The 16,904-nt window shown below is 43.7% G+C and overlaps 1 protein-coding gene across 2 annotated transcripts in view; it reads left to right on the forward strand.

The window, feature by feature from the left end:
• Nucleotides 1-16,904, forward strand: part of LOC135325062 (WD repeat-containing protein 7) — a 164,231-nt gene that overhangs the window by 90,410 nt on the left and 56,917 nt on the right. For both annotated transcript variants that reach the window (XM_064502497.1, XM_064502498.1), the window contains one exon: nucleotides 16,661-16,847. In XM_064502497.1, the coding sequence (XP_064358567.1) occupies nucleotides 16,661-16,847 (187 nt within the window). The remainder of the gene's footprint in view (nucleotides 1-16,660; nucleotides 16,848-16,904) is intronic.

A 16,904-nucleotide genomic window follows, 5' to 3' on the forward strand; every position in this document is an offset into this window, starting at 1 on the left:
TTATGACTTACAGGCACCATTCTAAAATACATATGGGTTATTGCTCTGTCTTTCAATGACAGAAAATATTTTTTGGCCCTTAGCTGAGCAGTTGATAAGGTGTAGTCCATTTTCTGAAAGCTGGCTCTAGGACATAAATGATGCTACGAAGCAACAGAAGCTTAGATAAAGAAATTATTGGTTCTCCTCCATTTCAGGTTGTATTTCTTTTTATTTCTCGGTGCTATAGCATGCCATAAATACTGATGGAAGCCTGGTGCCATATGGCTATCTTCAAACCAGAAGAGGCCTGCCTGCCTTTTAACCATCCACGACATACAGCTTCAGTTCCCTGGGCAAGCTGCTAAGGTGTGCCTAGGTTGGAGAGCTGCTGTGGCAGGTTTCCTTTGCCCATCTGTGTGGCAGCATTTCCAGAAACAGCGTTTCTGATGATTCTTTCATCCGCTTTACTGTGACTTATTCAGATATGATGCCTTTTTAATCTAGGTATTTTATTATCATGCACTGAAATTATATGCTGCAAGTTACACAAAGTAATGAGAAAAATGGCATGTAGTGAAAGCCCACAATATTTCCTAATTCGAAATAAGTTACCAAAATTATTTATTTATTTATGCCATTAACATTATAATGCTGGTTTTTAGCTATATAAGTTGTACACATTATGATTTACTGTATTAAGAAAATAATTGTGATAATGTCTTTTGGAGAAGATGAAATTCTCCAGAAATTCGCACTGTGACCTTGCCTGACATCTCGCATTAATCTCTGTTGACCTTACAAATAGTTCATGAGATATTTAATTATAAAATGCCACCCAAAGAATTTCTCATTACAGATGCACCACACCACACTTAAACTGCAGCTAATGCTGTGTTTATAAAGTTAATGGGCTGATAAATCTGAATGACCGTTCTGTCCTGAATATGAAAATACTTGATTCCATTGTTAATGCAGTATATTTTTCAAAGCATCTGCCAGCAATATAGTTATTAATGATAAGCGTTTTGCCCTTTAACTCAGTCAGTGTCATATGCGACGACATGTGCGAGGCATCGAGTTACTTGCATAGTTTTCGCAGGCCGCGTGCGCGTGCTCCCTTCCGGAGCGAGGTCTGGGGTCCGTGTTGTCTGCTGTGCGGCAGCCGCTCCGGTTCTGGGGGGGTTGGTCTGGGAGAGCTAGCCAGCCACGAGGTTCCTAACTCTTGCCAAACCATTTTTCATTTTTTAATTATCATTTCCCAATTTCATAGCAGCTGACCTTCTGCCTTTTCACTGCAGGCCAGGAGGGGAAGCAAGTGAAAATTCTGGACAGAAATAGGAATCTATCTGCCTGCATAGTTATGGGGGGTCATCCTGCTGCCATTACAATGACTTTTCCAGTACGGGGCCACATTTGTAAACTTTCTGCACCTTTGAACAGAAACCTTTACGCTGTTTCTCTAAGTCTCTGGGAACATTCAGCCAAAACCATTACATCATTAGCTTAGGATGAAGAAAATAAGATTTATTTTTCAAAGCAAATACAATTTTAATAACATTGGAAATTCAGCACATCAGTGTTTGAAGCAGGGATTTGACATTAGGGAAATAGCTGTTGTGTCAGAGGTGTGCCTTTTCTGTCCTCTTCCAGGAAATCTGTCAAATTTGGCAAAATTCATAAAGCTGTAGCAGCTAGGCTAGAAGGGGTCTCACAAGATCATCTAGCTCATTTCGCTGCCCCAGTTTTTGCGCTAATCTTAAACTCTCAAATGATGGGGACTCCATAATCTTCCTAGGAAATCTATTCCAGCTCTTTGCTCTCCTTGTTTGAAGGTTTTTCCTGAGTTAGCTCCTCCAGTTTGTGTTGATGCCAAGTGCAGAACTGTATCAACCCAATGAGAAGCAGTTCAATTAAAACATTTTATTCACCCCGAAGATGTGGTTCTGTACTTCCCTTATATCTAAAACTCTTCAAGAGGAGCTTTGAAATGAATAAGCATTTTTGCAACAGGCTTTCTGTTTTTGAGGTGTTTTTTTGCAAACACATATGATTGTTTTCACAGCATTCACCTAGGCTGAGTGGATGTTTGTTTCCCACGGAGAAATAGATACAAGAATGATTGGAGTTAATTTTCATTCTGAATATAAAATCCTTTAGAGATGTATTACAGAATTTTAAAGTAATTAATTCGTTCATACCCCAAATCATAGAATAACTTTCTTTTGCTGTATGAGAATTTCAGTCCCAGAGCAATTCTTTCCTGTACAAGGAGTATGTTAGAAATCCTGTACAGACACATTTTTCCATGTTCATAAGTTTACTGATACGAATTTCGGAAAGATCTGCTGTTAGATTTGAACATTAGGACTTTGGCATCCTATTGCAGGTTCCGGAGAAGTGTTCTGTCCTAACCAAGGATCCAGCAGTGCGTACCCCAATGCTTAATCTTTTCTAGCTTTATCCCCTCCAGCCCGTCCTCCTCCATGCTAACCTCATGCCCCTCAAGTGTCCGTGCTGCACTTGTGCAGGTGGAGAGGAGGAGGAGAAACGCTCGGAGTGCAGACAAGCATTCGGTGCCCGGGACCGGGCTGAAGCAGCCGCGGATGCCCACTGCGGAGAGCCCCGGGTTGTCTGTAGCCCCGAGAAAGAGGCCAGTTACGTTCTCTGTGCTCGTCACGTATTTGCTGCCTCATTATTGAACGCGATCTTTTCAGCTTTACATTTTTTTTCCAATGAATCTCCAGCACATTCAACTTTCAGTGGCGTTCAACATCTTCCTTTGTGCGTATTTTATGTGGGTAACCCAAGATATGTCCCTGGTGTTACAGCCTCATCTCCCGTCCCACTCTCCATTTCCCTTTCCAAAATGTGAGTTACTGGAGCTTTCTGATAGCGCAGCTGTTGGTTTCCAGTCCCTCCTCAAACTGAGTGGGTTTTTGCTTATCAATGCGAGTAATGCGTATTTTTATATTGATCTTACAGAGATAGCAAAACTGTTATTTCTGAAAGGATCCAAAATTACAACCTAAAATACCAGATTCCTTATACTTTGGCAAATTTTTAAGCAATTGAAAACACTGCTTTAGAGTAAATGTTAAAGGCAAATATGCTGATGGTATCCTAGATAGGCATAGCCGAACCGAACACTAAAAAAAGAGAGAGATGTTATAGAACTGATCTCCTGCTATCCTAGTGACATTTCTAATTCCATCAGGAAGCAAACATGGGATTCAGTCTTAGCTATTGCATTCTCTGTTTTTCTCTTTTCTCCAGACAGTAATGAGTGGTACTACCACTTAGTCTTAAAATTGTCTAATATTTCTGTTTGTAAGATCCTCTTTTCAGTTGTCTAAAGCTGTCAGGTAAAAGTGTTGAACCTAAAAGTTGATGTTAGTTATGCTTAACAGACTGAATTTCTTTGGAAAATGTCTTCTGAAAAGATTTGGTCATTTGCAGGAAGAGTACAGGAAAAGATTCTGTTTTAATGTTAGCTTGAAAAAAATAAATTGTATAATAATGGCCATGGAAGTTTTATTATTCCATATTTTGGTGCAGGGATTTAAAGTTCATGGGGAATAAGGATATGTGTATCTTTCTGTGTTCCTGTGGTTTAGCTCCTGGCAGATTTATACGTTGTTTAAGGACTGACCTGTTTGGCTGCTGCTTCTCTAAAGCTTTGTCTGAACTGGGCACACCTGCTCTGAGGTGGAGGGGACGCTAAGGGTCTTTCCTACAGTTTTTCTTCTGAGCTCTTTTCATCAGTCACAACACTGCATCAGCTGTGAGGAGGAGGAGGAGGAGGAGGAGGAGGAGGGCTTTCCTGTGCTGGTGGCACCTGCGTTCCTCCAGGAAAGCCCCATGGCTGTGGGAAGAGCTGCTCAGCTGGACCTCTGGGCAAAAAGGGAAGAGGAGAGGAGTGGTGGAAACCAGCTAGTGGGGAGGAGATGCAGACAAGGGGAAGGAGGGAGGAAGAAGGAGGAGGCGAGAAGCAGATGGGACAGGAATGGCTGGGGGAGAAGGTGGGAGAGGGCTAGCAGGTTTGGTGAGGATCCTGGTGGGGTAGATGGTGTGAATGAGACCGACTGCTAGATGGAGCTGGGCAGAAGAATTCAGATTTGAGGAAGACAGGAACAAAGATGTCTGCGTCCCACAGTTTCCACATTTAATTACCTAAGGCACTGCTCCTTGGATCTTAGCGCTGCCTTTGAAACCCACCATAGATCCCGTAGCCTGGCTTGGCTGCACGAGGTGTGACAGCCTCCCATAAGTCACTCCACTGTCTGCAGTGACAGAGGTCTCGCCTAAACTCCAATTCTGATAATGCCGATTTTAGGTATTGGTTCAATTCCTCTTAAGGGTTTGACTAGGGTTTACTAGGGAGTTACCTGTGTTTGAGTGTTGATGCATACAAAACTGCAATAAAAAATAAGTTTCAGTCAAGACTGCAAGTTCTGCTGTTAAGGAAGAAACTATAGTTAAGTTTGAATGTGCTGCTTGAATTCAGCTTGCTTGTAGGTATGCACTGAGTCAAGTCTTTAATTCTTATACGGGACTGTTATCATATGGAGTGCAGAATGGATTGTGGTCACTGAATGAATTATCCCACATTTTATTATCCTCAATTTGGGATTTTTGCTCTTTTGCATTATTTACTGCCTGATAATTCCAAGTTGACCACTCATTAACATCTTCGAAGTCTCATCATTGCAGCCTGTGAATGCCTTTTATAAACAATATATTTATTTTCACGATACTTCTAAAAGATTAAATTTATTGCTACTGGGGTGGTGTTTGTGTATGTTAGAGAGAGGTTTACTTTTCAAGGTACACTTTGGCTGTGGTTCAGCAATCCATTTTTACGTGTATTTATGCACAGAAAGAGTAAGTAGGCACAAGATTATGTAGAGTATGGAGTCAGATATTTCCCGTGCTTTGTTAAATGGAGGTTTCTGGCATTATAGATTTTTGCACAGTGTATCAAGTGCTCTTCACCTGCAAATAAAAGGCAACGCAGTCTGAACCTGAGACTCGGTGAACGCAGGATTATTTGCTGTATCAACTCGCTGAAACCTTTTGTAATGTCTTTTGAACCATTAGTTCTTCTGTGTTGTGAAAATCTTTTAATCGCCACTCCAGACGGTCAGAAATGGTGCTGGCGAGGAGAGGGTCGTTTCCACTGGCGGTGTGCACCTGTGGCACAGCTGATGCTTTGAACCAGCAGCAGCAATTAATGCAGAGGAGAGCACTCGGGATCACCGCTTACACGTGCAGTGAATCAGCTGAGCACCTGAACAGCAGCCTTTGGGGGCAGATTAAACACAATGGCTCAGGAACTTCATTTAAAAAAAACCACTAGCAACAACAATGTGATTAAAGCAAATTACAGATTTTATTATTAAGAGATTGCTAACGGTGCATGTCATTTTATTGGCTTTATTTTTATATCAGGCAGAAAGATTTGCATATTTGTATGAATCCCATGGTTTGTGTTATTGCTCTGGTTCTTGGGATGCTCTGAAATTCAGTGTACAAGTATACCTACAGTGTCCTTCCTCATCCCACCCCACCCCGAGCTGTTGTGGCGAGATCAGTGTCAAGCCGAATTTTGTCCTGAGAGGGGAATTGTGGTTTATTTAAAAAAAATAAATAAACAAAACTGTATCTAAGCCTTAGAGATAATAACTTGAAAAAATAGTCAATCTATATGGCAGAAAACCATCAATCTTTGCCTTGATATTATGCCCTAATTTGAATCTCTATTTACTTGTTGGCTTTAGTGGGAAAACTGAATCTGAAAACTCAATTTGCCTTTTTCTCCCAAATCCTGTAGCGGACTGAAATGATTTGAATGATGTGTCAGAACCTTCTTTTTTGCAAATTTAATATTTTGGTTATTGTAATGAGTTGGTACACAGTAAACTAAAAATCTCGTCTCTGTGTTTTGAATATAAAGGAGCCTAATAATGTAAGAGCTTAGTAACAAATCAGTGTCAGTCAGTTACAGTTTTTAGCAGTCTATAAGCTACATATTTTGCAGATAGGGAACAGAACAGTAGAAGCACTGGGAAGGTAGTTCAGGTATTAGAAAAAGAGTATCATAGGAGAGAATCCATAAGGAAAATAAGGAAAATAGTCACTTGCTAAGAAAATAAAATTTATGTGATTTAGCTGTCAGTGTGAGAGCACCATCCCTAAAAACCTTCAAAAACAGTATGAATGCCACCAAAGTTTTCTAGACAGATAAAGGTCTCAAGGAGTTTAATTTTCTTTTCGTTTTTGTGAAAGTTACTCTTTGGGTGGATAAAGAGACTGTGCTGATGTCCGAGAGGAAGGTAAGGAGAACAAAGACCCTGGATGTCTTTTGGCAGCCTGAACTGATGGTGTTTTGTGCTGAGAAGCAGGTAAAGCGGATTTCTTTCTTTTTATACAAGGAACAAGAATTCCCTTTCAATGTCACGAGAATCCCTTCCTCTTTTGCAGTGGTTTCTCACATCAGCACCATCCTCGAGCTCCTAACGGTTATTCACAAAGTGTTCCTGGCCGACTGGGCATGCCGTAGCGTGGAGGGGACCCGAGGGCGGCATCCTTTGGGCTCAGGCCCCGTCCCAAGCACGGGACACTTCCCATTGCTCTTTACAGCCCCTTTTAGGGCCAGGGTGAGACATGCAGGAAGCTGAAGGTGTAAAATTGATGGAAACCTTCAGCACCTGTGGGGAGTGTAATTCCTGATTTAGGTTCTTGGGAATTGCTGAGACCTTCAAGCTTAAGGCCTCGTGTTTTTACATCCTGAGGGTTTATGTATAGGAAGCAGTTGTAGTTTCAGGAGGGAGAAAACCTGCCCGAGGAAACCTAACTTCAGGCAAGCGGGATGTACCGCGGTCAATCTGCATGTGCTTGTTTCCACGTGTTTGCAAGTATGTATGGTATCCTTAGAAGTGGCATGTATGTAAAGATCGTAGTCCAGTGCGAGGTGCTTCGCGGTGCTGAGGTTAGCAGATTTGTCAGGGTCGATTGCTTTAGGGTGACACCACACCACAATTACGGAGAGTATGTGCTCCATCACCTGCCTTCTCTTATCCTCATTGGCTGCCAGAGGAATCGTCTTTATCAGGATGTATTGAAAAGAGTAGCTGGATTTTTAAGAGCAATTTCTGTGATATCAGTTTTTGCATTTGGGTGGGAAATTCAAAAAAATATATACTCATTTTTTGCTTTATACTGCTTTTTGCTTCTTGTTTATTCGTAAGAAGCTTATGATAAGAGAAACAGGATTCACTGTGCGTATCTGAGGGAAAGTATAGCTTCAGCTCCAGGGATGTGTGTACAAGGGAACTGAAAACAGGGAGGCTTAACGGTTTGCTATGCTAGATACTTGTGTTATATTTTGCAGCTGTGGTTCATAATTGCAACGCATGTTTTCTGGCCACAGAGTATTGCAGTCTAGCACATTACCTGCGATTCATTCTTTCCTTCCTGATGCGGCCAGCGAAAGGCCCTCGCTATTGGAGTCTGATTACAATTTCCATTTCGCGCAAATAACCAGCCAGTTGTGAAGCTGATGAAAAGCACTGAGTGCCACTGATGGCACAACAAGCAATAACAATTTTTAGTATAACAAACCATGTGCAAAGTCTAGATCATTGCACCGTATTGGTCACATATGTGTCTTAACTGGGCTGTCCTTAGTAAAGAGAAAGATTTTTTTCCAACAAAAGAGACCAATTTTAGTTTTATTTTGCTGTGTTTTGTATGAGTGATACCTACTCTTAAATTATGGTTACATTTAGAGGTCGTATTTGAATGTTACAGAGGGCTTAGCAAACAACCGTATATTTGAGGATTGTATTGCATTATTTACATGCAGTGTTACTAATTTAGAATATCTATTTTCATATGCCAGATGGGAAAACCAAAGAGTCGCATATGCTTTTTGCTGTTCAGTGTCTGTATGTAAGGAAATAGTGTCCAAACATTGTCAATCAATAGTTTGGATGTTTAAAAAGAACACTCAAAATATGGGGTTTTTTAGGAACTGCTGCTTAATATGCATGTCAGTAAATCAGCAATCGCTTGCTTTCATCATGAGGGTGATGAAAAGAAACTCGGAAACTACTTTAATTCATCACACATTAACATTATTCCTTCATTAGGGTGGCAGGAGAGAATTCAGTGTTCCACAGTGTCTTGCAGAAATATATGATATGAATAACCTCAAGCCCAGGAAAACACTTGGGAAATTAGCTAATTAGGATTGTTCATTTTAGGAGGGAGAAACACAGGAGATGATATACAAAAATAATCATCGTAATATTGTTTTAGAGAGAATCAGCAGGGGGTTAAATTTATAGTATATAGGTTGATTAGTACTTTGTATTGTAACTGTTGTGAAGTATTTGAAGTTTCTCTGAGCTCTTTTAGTGTTTCTCTTAAGGTATTTTTTCCTTTTCTGTGCTGGGAGCTTTAGGGTTGCTTGGGAAGAAGGTAGGATTTGCCTTAGTGAGAAACCTCTGGAACTTCTTGAGGCATTCTGTCTTTAGATAAATTGTTTTCAGTGTCAGATTCCAACTTTTCTTCTTACGTGCTCTTTCCATATAGGCAGCTGAGTTGCCGTGTTGTGCAAGTGGCAGCACTTATTGCTTACAGTAAAAACTGTTGCTGAAACCTACAGGTCCTTTGTTAATTTCTAATTTCTTTAATTTTGTATTTTATAAGTGTTTATATCCATGTTAACTTCACGAAAGTACAGGAGCACGTAATCAACTCAACGTGTACAACTTGAGTACCATCCTGGGGCTCCTCTCGGAGACGATGGTCCACACATGGTTGAAACTTGTGTGGAGAACAGCAGTAAAAAGGTATCAGATGGTTGTGCTGCCCTGAGAGTTCACACCGGCCACGCGGCTTTCCGGCAGCCAGGAATAAATTACGTGTCTTTGGGGATAAACACCGGCGTGTTTATACATCAGACCCCGGTGTGATGGAGAGCGTTAAATTCTGATCCCCTGCTCGTACTAGTCTTTGCACTGGCTTTACTTATTTCACTGGGATTGTGCAAGTGTCTTCCACCGTTACGTAGGTCAAAAGTTATCCAAACGGCTTTAAAAAGATTATTTGTAATTATGTTTAACAGGAAAGATTTCTAAGAGTAACACATTGTTTAGTCAGCACTGTGCAAAGAACAGCTGCTGCCTATAAAATGATCATTTTTACAGAAATAGCATCATTTAGAAAAATTTGCATAATTTGAAGTAAATAATAGATATATTTATGTAATAATTATACAATTAACAGGAATGCAAATGTGAAGTTTGCACGGTTATGACCTGAGTTCTATTGATTTTCTGCACCCTGGTAGATTGTAAACAAATTTGGGATTAAAATAACGATGGCTTACTGTTTCTGTAGCACTGTAATATAACTTCATAGTTAGAGGAAGAATGCTTTTAAACCGCCATAGTTGGGTCTTCTCCATAAATTGAAACAAGTCTGATCTAAAACTCATTTACTGTCTTGGAGCAGAATTGATCTTGCTTTCACGTTTGATTCCCCCACTGCAGATTTGGAGAGGAAGAAAAATGGCGTTGTTAGGGCAGTGCAACTGGGCCGTAGTCGGGCAGAAAAGCCTGGGAAAGCAGCCGTTATAAACATTCTCCTTCTTTTCTTTTTCTCTCTCTTCCTAAGGATTTATGTAAAATCTGGCATGATTTTCATATAACTTAAAGGCAGTGCTCACCTGGCCCCGCTGTCAAAAACCCTTTGCTGTCCATTCACGTAATGTAAAACACAATCTATAATTCTGTTTAAAAGTAGTGCTGTGAATTTACTGCATCTAAAATGGGTTGTTCTGACCTGTTAAACCTCTCTTTAATCCTTAGGATTTACAGAGATAATTAACGTGGTGTAAATGTTTCCCTTAACATTAAATAATATTTCTGTTGTTTTTTAAATCCTCAAAGTGAACGAGGACGCTTCCTTTCCAATCAGATAAACAAGCGATGCAAAAAAAACTTGTTGTTCTTTTAATGCTAAAAAATGAAATCCTAACTGTCTGATAAAGTTAAAAATGTGCGGTTAAAAAAAAGAAAGAAAACCTTTAATTTGCAATATCCCGAGAGGCTGTTATAAATTCCAAGGTGAATGTTGCTCCTCTCACACGCTGCCCAATGGCCGAAAGCCACCGGTGCAGAACATGGAGGCCGACTGGGCCTGATAGGGTGCTAGGGGGGTATTTTTCATAATAATCTTCATCCCTCTCAAATTACCAATCTTCTGATGTTTTTACATTTAGAAGTATTTATCTTTTGGAAGTCAATAAAGAAAAGGACCTATCGCAGTTCATAAATACTGTTTTAAAAGTACATTTTTGGTAATGCGAAGTTTTGCTCTTTTTTCAGAAAATGAACTCAGTTACCTCAACTACCAATTTAGCTATACTGACAAAACAAGCAAGGGTTACTTTTCCCTGCTTCTCCAGTTGTTTTCCAGAACGGTACTGATGCTCGAGTACGTATGCTGGAAGGGGCTGTACTTCAGCCCTCCAAAGAGCAAAAAGGTGAAAATATCGCAGCTGCGGCCGGCCGGTGCGACGCGAGGCTGCCGATCGCTTCCCCCCCCCAGCACCGCTGCGGCCCCGCGGGATAGCGGCTATTGATTTCCCGCGCAGTGAATGTGCTGTGGTTCTCGCCCGTCAGCGCGGCAGGTCGGGGCGGGCTGGGCCTCCGCGGGCAGGATTTACTCCATCAGGGATACGGGGAATTAATGCTGAGTCCTCGCGCAGCGGGTGAAACTGCACGAAGCGCCCGACTGGAGACGCAGCGAAGCAGTGCTTGGGGGAACGTGCCCCGCAGGTATAAATCTGGTGCGTATCTTGTCTCATCTCGAGCACAAAATGGCTGCGCAGCAGTTCAGGCTTGTTAAATTATCCGTCTGTCTGTCTGCTCCCTGCGTAGCCGCTCCGCTAGGGACGCAGCGAAACACGACAGCAGCACCCGGGTTTCCGCCCGCCGCAGACGGGGACGCGTGCCGGAGCTCGGAGGTGTCGCTCGCTGGGGAGCAGAGCAGTCGTGCCCTGCTCATGTCCACTCTTCTGGGGGGTTTCTTTCTCCTTTCATACATGAGCAATTCAAATTTAATTCTTAATTGTCTTTTACTTTGCATAAAATGCAGGATCCGTTATTGTCCTGCACAACAGTTACTTAGCATCTTAATATACTGTAAGATCATTCTTCTGAAAATAAATAAAAATATTACTTATTCGTATCAATTTTGAAATTACCCTAGAAGCTGGGCCCTTGCACCTGTTGCAGGAATGGTGCAGAAATGGCTTGGAGACAGGCAGCAAAAGGGAATTGTCTCCTAGCAAAATTCAGTTGAAAAAAATGAAATTTAAGTGTGAGAATTGTATTTAAAGACAAAAAAAATGCTGAAAATAAGTTAGTTCTGTAAAAATAAGGACATGTGATATTGCATGTGAGTATGAAAAAATTTGTTTTCATAATTGCATCTTTATAAAATTTTGAATTATTCACATTATCAAATAATGTAGCATGGCATTTTTTTTAATTCCGGCCTAACAAATGTCCTCTGACTTACTCCAATCGTAAAGATCAGACAAGAGATATAATAAAAATTCAGTGCACTAGAAATAGGAAGGGATGACGGGATATGGATTTTTAACCTAGCTATCCAAATTTATATTTCTGTCTTTCTTTTGGCATTTCACACATTTGCACGTCAAATCAGGGAAAAAAAATCATCCAGAAGGGGTGACAATTTGATCTGGTTTCTTGTAGAAAAATACTATGCCCACAGACACGGGGAGAGAGGGAAGACTGAAAAATTAGTTGGAGCTTGATCCTTCACTTCTGTTTTCCTCTATAAAATTGGAAAAAGATGCAAAGCAAGTTCAGCCATATTCTTGGTGTCTATCATTTTTATTTAGTTGGAGCTTGATCTCGTGGCAAATTATGAGAACGGGAATCAGAGTATCGGTGTCTTGTTCATGCCTGTGCTATTGATTTTCCCGAGCAAATTATTTAATTTTTTTAAATCTATCTGCAAAACGGGGATAACAATGCTGACCGCTGTAATATGTTCAAAGCTCTTGAGATTCAGCAAGAAAAGACATGTTGGAAATCCAAGGGGGTATATGCATTGAATATAACTGAATATGTATTCAGGTTGCGTTTGCATTAATAAAAATGGCATAGCGTCAAAACCCTTTATTTTACTGTTCACGCAGACGCGTGAGAAGCAGGTGCCGGCGAAGCCACAGGCTTGCTGTGTCCCCCCGAGCTGGTGGGAGCACTCCAGAGCACGCGGCCAAAATGCGATCTTTCTATCTATATTTGCTGAGGAAAATTGAGTCTTGGTTTGCAAACCCTGATGAATGCAGTCGCTCCCTTATGCTAGCAGGGAGGTCTCCTCTCCCCAGTGACAGCATTTCTCGTAGCCTTTTAACCCACCAGCTCCTATATTTCCTTGTATTTGTGGCCTATGTGTAGCAATGCAGAATAAAACATCTGAAACAGTGATATTTTAATACAAATATATACGGGAATGTCACTTCCTGAGCTGCGTTTCTGCTAAGCTGCTGCTTGAAGTGCTCTTGTCTGACAAGTCACACCCTAATTTTTAATGAAAAGAGCTTTGGGGGGTTTGTTTCTTAATGACTTTTTACAGCAGAATGTGCATGTAAATCGTTAAAACTTATTTACTTACCTGACATTAAAACTTACCTAGGTCAGAATTTTTTTTTAATAACATGATGTTGTTTAGATTTCCAGCAAAAGAGAAAAAAAATCTGATTTAGCAATTTCAAAATATATTTTAATATATCAGCCCTTCTGAAAGCAAACGTGGAAGTACGTAAAGGAATGATGATGTGTTTCGGAAGAGTCTTTCCCGTTGCATCCCTGTGCTGGCCGGGATTGCGTTAGGGGCTTTTGGACCCGTTCTCCTGCACGGATGCCCGACCCGGGCTCCAGGGCCGGGGTCCGGGGAGGAGGCGCGGGTGCAGCCCCGCCGCTGCCGCCCCGGGTGAGGGGCTCCAGGGTTCAGCGCGAGGGAGCTCGGCAGCTCCGATCAGCAGAGCTTTTCCAGGGCTAATTACCTCTTTACTGCGCTGACTCTAATGTGACATGTTTATTGCCTTAACTAACAACTCATTAGCTTAGTTGATGTTTTTGTCAATATTAATTCGTTCATTTAAGCCAAGTCAAAGCTTAAACAAAGATGTCCAGGCTGAGAAACGGGCAGCACGGCGACTTTTGTTTAGTCCATCTTTTTCTTTAGCTCCGTTTGCGCACGGGGGGCTTCAACGAGAGAGGCACCAGGAGGGTTTCCAGGCGGCAGGTACGCAGGTTTCATTGCGAAACCTTCTTATTCTGAGAAATAAAATTCACTCAAATTAAAGCTTTGTGGTCTGCTTGCTTTAAGCAGAAACTTCCAGTTCTTCTTTTGTTGCGCGTATGTAATGGTTCAGTGTGAATTTGTCAGAAAAGCATGTCTGTTGTTGGCCTTTCTGGCTGCTAAATATGATGGGCGGCTTATTTAATAAACAAAACAAGCAACTCGTAGAAGATAGCTCTTAAAGCTAAAGAAAAACCTATAAAAATCAATAGGGTATCTCTGCCACAACAGAGAGCTGAATGGTTATTATTAAAGAGGGAACACATAACTATGTAGAAATAATGATAAATTATCTGGGCGTATTTCATGTTTTAGCCGTCCCTTGCATTTATTAATATATGATTGCCTTTATATTAATGAGAAAATAATTTGTTAAATGAGATTATTAGTGCTATTTTCTGAACGTGGATCAGAATTAATGTATGTGGGCCTTGCTTGGGGCATCATTTCTTTCTCTCATTCTTTAGCTCCGTTTCCTTCCCCTTCCTTTCAGGGAAGGAGGGAGATCATTGATGTTGGTTGCTTGCTCGGGTATGAGGGGTCCCAAAAGGGACAGCGGTGATGACAGTCCCTCCGTCGCTCCATGTCCGAGTGGTCAGAGCCCTCGGACGTGACAGCGATGACCCAGAGTTGGTTCCCTCACCTGTGCAAGAGAAGCGTGTGAGCTTACGTCTCCGCCTTACCTTCCCCACCAAATACTCCGGCCTTCGGAGGCAGAGACACGTTCATCCCTTCCTGCCCAAGTTTCTGCCCCTCCCAGGTTTCCTCCGCGTTGCTGCGTGTTCTGCAGCCCGCACCGCTGAGCACCGTGGCTGGAAGGCACTTGGCACCTTCTGGACACCTTCCCGGTGGCTGGGAGAGCTCGGCTGAGGGCAGCCACTGCCCACGAGCTGCCCCGACGTCTGGCCGCGGGCACGCGACGGGTTTACTGGCAGATGGATTTCTTTGCTTTGTAGGATTTTTGCTCAGTTCTCTTGTACCCCAAGACTTCGTGGGAGCAGTTCGTTTGTGGCCGCAGGAGCAGAGCTCTGGTGGAGCTTTCTGGGGTTTTTTTTTTCAGTTAAATGTCTCATAAGATGGAAAATGCAAAAATCTAAAAATTTCCAAGAACCCGAAATTTAATATTTGTGTTAGCACCTGGTGGCAATCAGTGCCAGTAGCTGCTTTGCTTGGCTGCAACTGGGATGCTCTGTTCTGTTTGAATTCCTTGTTGATAAAGTCAATGAGCCGAGGCAGACAGCGAGTAGTGGGTGGCCCCGTGCCCCCTGTGCCTGTGGCTTTGTTCACGTGGTAGCACATCCTTAACTCAGCCGGCATGCTTTGTAATAACGTAAATCATCAGAAATTCATTCGCTTTTAAAGCGCATATAATCTGTAATCTCAAGGGCTGCAACCGTAATTGAGCTATTAATTAATGCATCATCCTTTTAGTATGACCTTCCTTTCCCCCGTCTGCCCCTCAGTCCGTGATGCTGGCGGATAGTTTGGCCAGATAGTTGCAGATCTCTGTCCGCAGGCGTCGGCTCTTCTAGTTATTTAAAAGTCTTGTAGGTCGCGTTGGGCGCGTGAGCGCGGGGCGCAGCTGGGGAGCCCTCCGCGCCGGAGGGGCAGCGTCACCGACGGGCTGCCTGCAGAGACACAGCGATGCGCTGCCTTAGAAATGACTTTATTCCGTTTCATAAATAAAGCATTACTAATCTCCGTGCATTTTACACGGAGGAGATTTCGATAGGAAGCAGGTTTTGCAAGGAAGAAAAATCTTTGCTGCAAAATTACGGCTCCCAGGTGCCCCGCAGCTAGCGGCAGAGGCTGGGCAGCCCGGCGGCGGGGCGAGGAGTTGGTCTGATTTTCACTAACGCTTTCCTCCCCTTCGTTCGCTTCCTGCACGAGTCCTGGGGCACGTCCAAGTTGCAAACTCCCCGAGCTCCTGCCCCGGTTCATCGTGTTGCCGAGGAATGCTTTGCTTGCAGGTCTCTCTCTTTGCCCCGTGAAAGGCAGCCGCCTTTCGCGGCTTTGGTGCGGAGAGGAGGAGGGTGCTGTGCTCCCTGCAAGCCGCGGCGCGGGGGCCTTCGCCGCGGGGTGAGGCTGAGGAGGAGCGGTGAGCCGCGGCGTTGCGCTGACGTGACCGCTCCACTTCTGCAGCGTCGGCCGCCGAAGCGGTGTCCCCGCACGGCCCGGTTCGTCTAAATTAAAAGCCGTCGCTGCCGGTCAGGGAGACGGTGTCGTCGCCGGGGGTTTCCGCTAGCGAGCGGAGCGTCTGTAATGGGAGCGGCGAGGGCCCCAGAGCGAGCGGTGCCGTCGGGGCTCCTTTCTGCTCCCCCCTGCTCGGCTGAGCTGCCCTAGCAGAGCGGCTTGCGGCTGCGGCCAAGGGGCTTCTTAAAAACTGCATGACTTAAACAGTGTTTATTTTAACTGATGTTTTGCCCAGCTTAATTTTGTAAACTTTTCTTAGATGCTTCCTTAAAAATTATGTATGTTTTTTTCTGAGCGCTGCCTTTTGTGAGCACTTTTTGTTATCCAGGTTAACGTTGTTATTTGCTTGCTTGTTTTCTGGGGGTGTCCAAGGGGGGGGCGGGGGGGCTCGCTGCGGTTTCTTTCCTGTTGAGTCACTGTGGCATGTTTCACACTTTTCAGGAAGAAATATTCACACATGATTTTCTTTTTTTATTTTTTTCACAAAAATATATTTAGGATTATTTATTTTCTCCATAAAACACTATGTTTAAGGCTCAAAAATGGCAATATTGGCAGGTGCCCATTTGGTTCGGCTCCCTGGGTCACCTAGTCCGATTTGGCCGTGTTCGGATAGCAGCCTGGCCGTTGCTGCCCTGGAGATCGCTTGGAAGCCCTCGTGCATGCAGGCTGCATGGGCTGCACCGTGGCTAACGGGATGCAAAACTTTGACTGGGATCTTTCCTACGCTTCTGGGTACCTGAAAATTGTCATCGCCTGTCACTGCAGCTCACGAGCCTAATTGCTGTCTAGGGTGCATGGAAGTAGCACCAGCTGTTTTCTGCATAAATGTGTTATTCGAAGACTGTTTCTCATTTGTAAGATGTTTTTCAACAGTGCTTTCAAATTTACTTAATATTTCAAAGAAGGCCTTGGTTTTGTGTCTATCTGTCCGTCAGGCTTTCCCTCCCTTGCAGAGGTCCTCCGAAGGGCTTTGTCCCGTGGGGGGATAAAGCGCGAGCGCGGTGCCCGGCCGCGCAGGTTGCCGTGCCGCGTGCTCCCGGTCACCGCGGCTCTCTCCCGTTGTGTGCGGCAGGCAAGGCGCTGACGTTCCTGCTGCTGCAGCCGCCCAGCCCCAAGCTGCCCGCGCACAGCACCATCCGCCGCACCGCCATCGACCTCATCGGCCGCGGCTTCACCGTCTGGGAGCCCTACATGGACGTCTCCGCCGTGCTCATGGGGCTGCTGGAGCTCTGCGCCGACGCCGAGAAGCAGCTCGCCAAGTAGGTACCGCGCTCGGCCCGGCTCGCGTTCCTGCGGCCCTTCGTCGGGGTGCTGAC

The sequence above is a fragment of the Dromaius novaehollandiae genome, chromosome Z (assembly GCF_036370855.1).
Source record: "Dromaius novaehollandiae isolate bDroNov1 chromosome Z, bDroNov1.hap1, whole genome shotgun sequence".
Classification (NCBI taxonomy): domain Eukaryota; kingdom Metazoa; phylum Chordata; class Aves; order Casuariiformes; family Dromaiidae; genus Dromaius; species Dromaius novaehollandiae.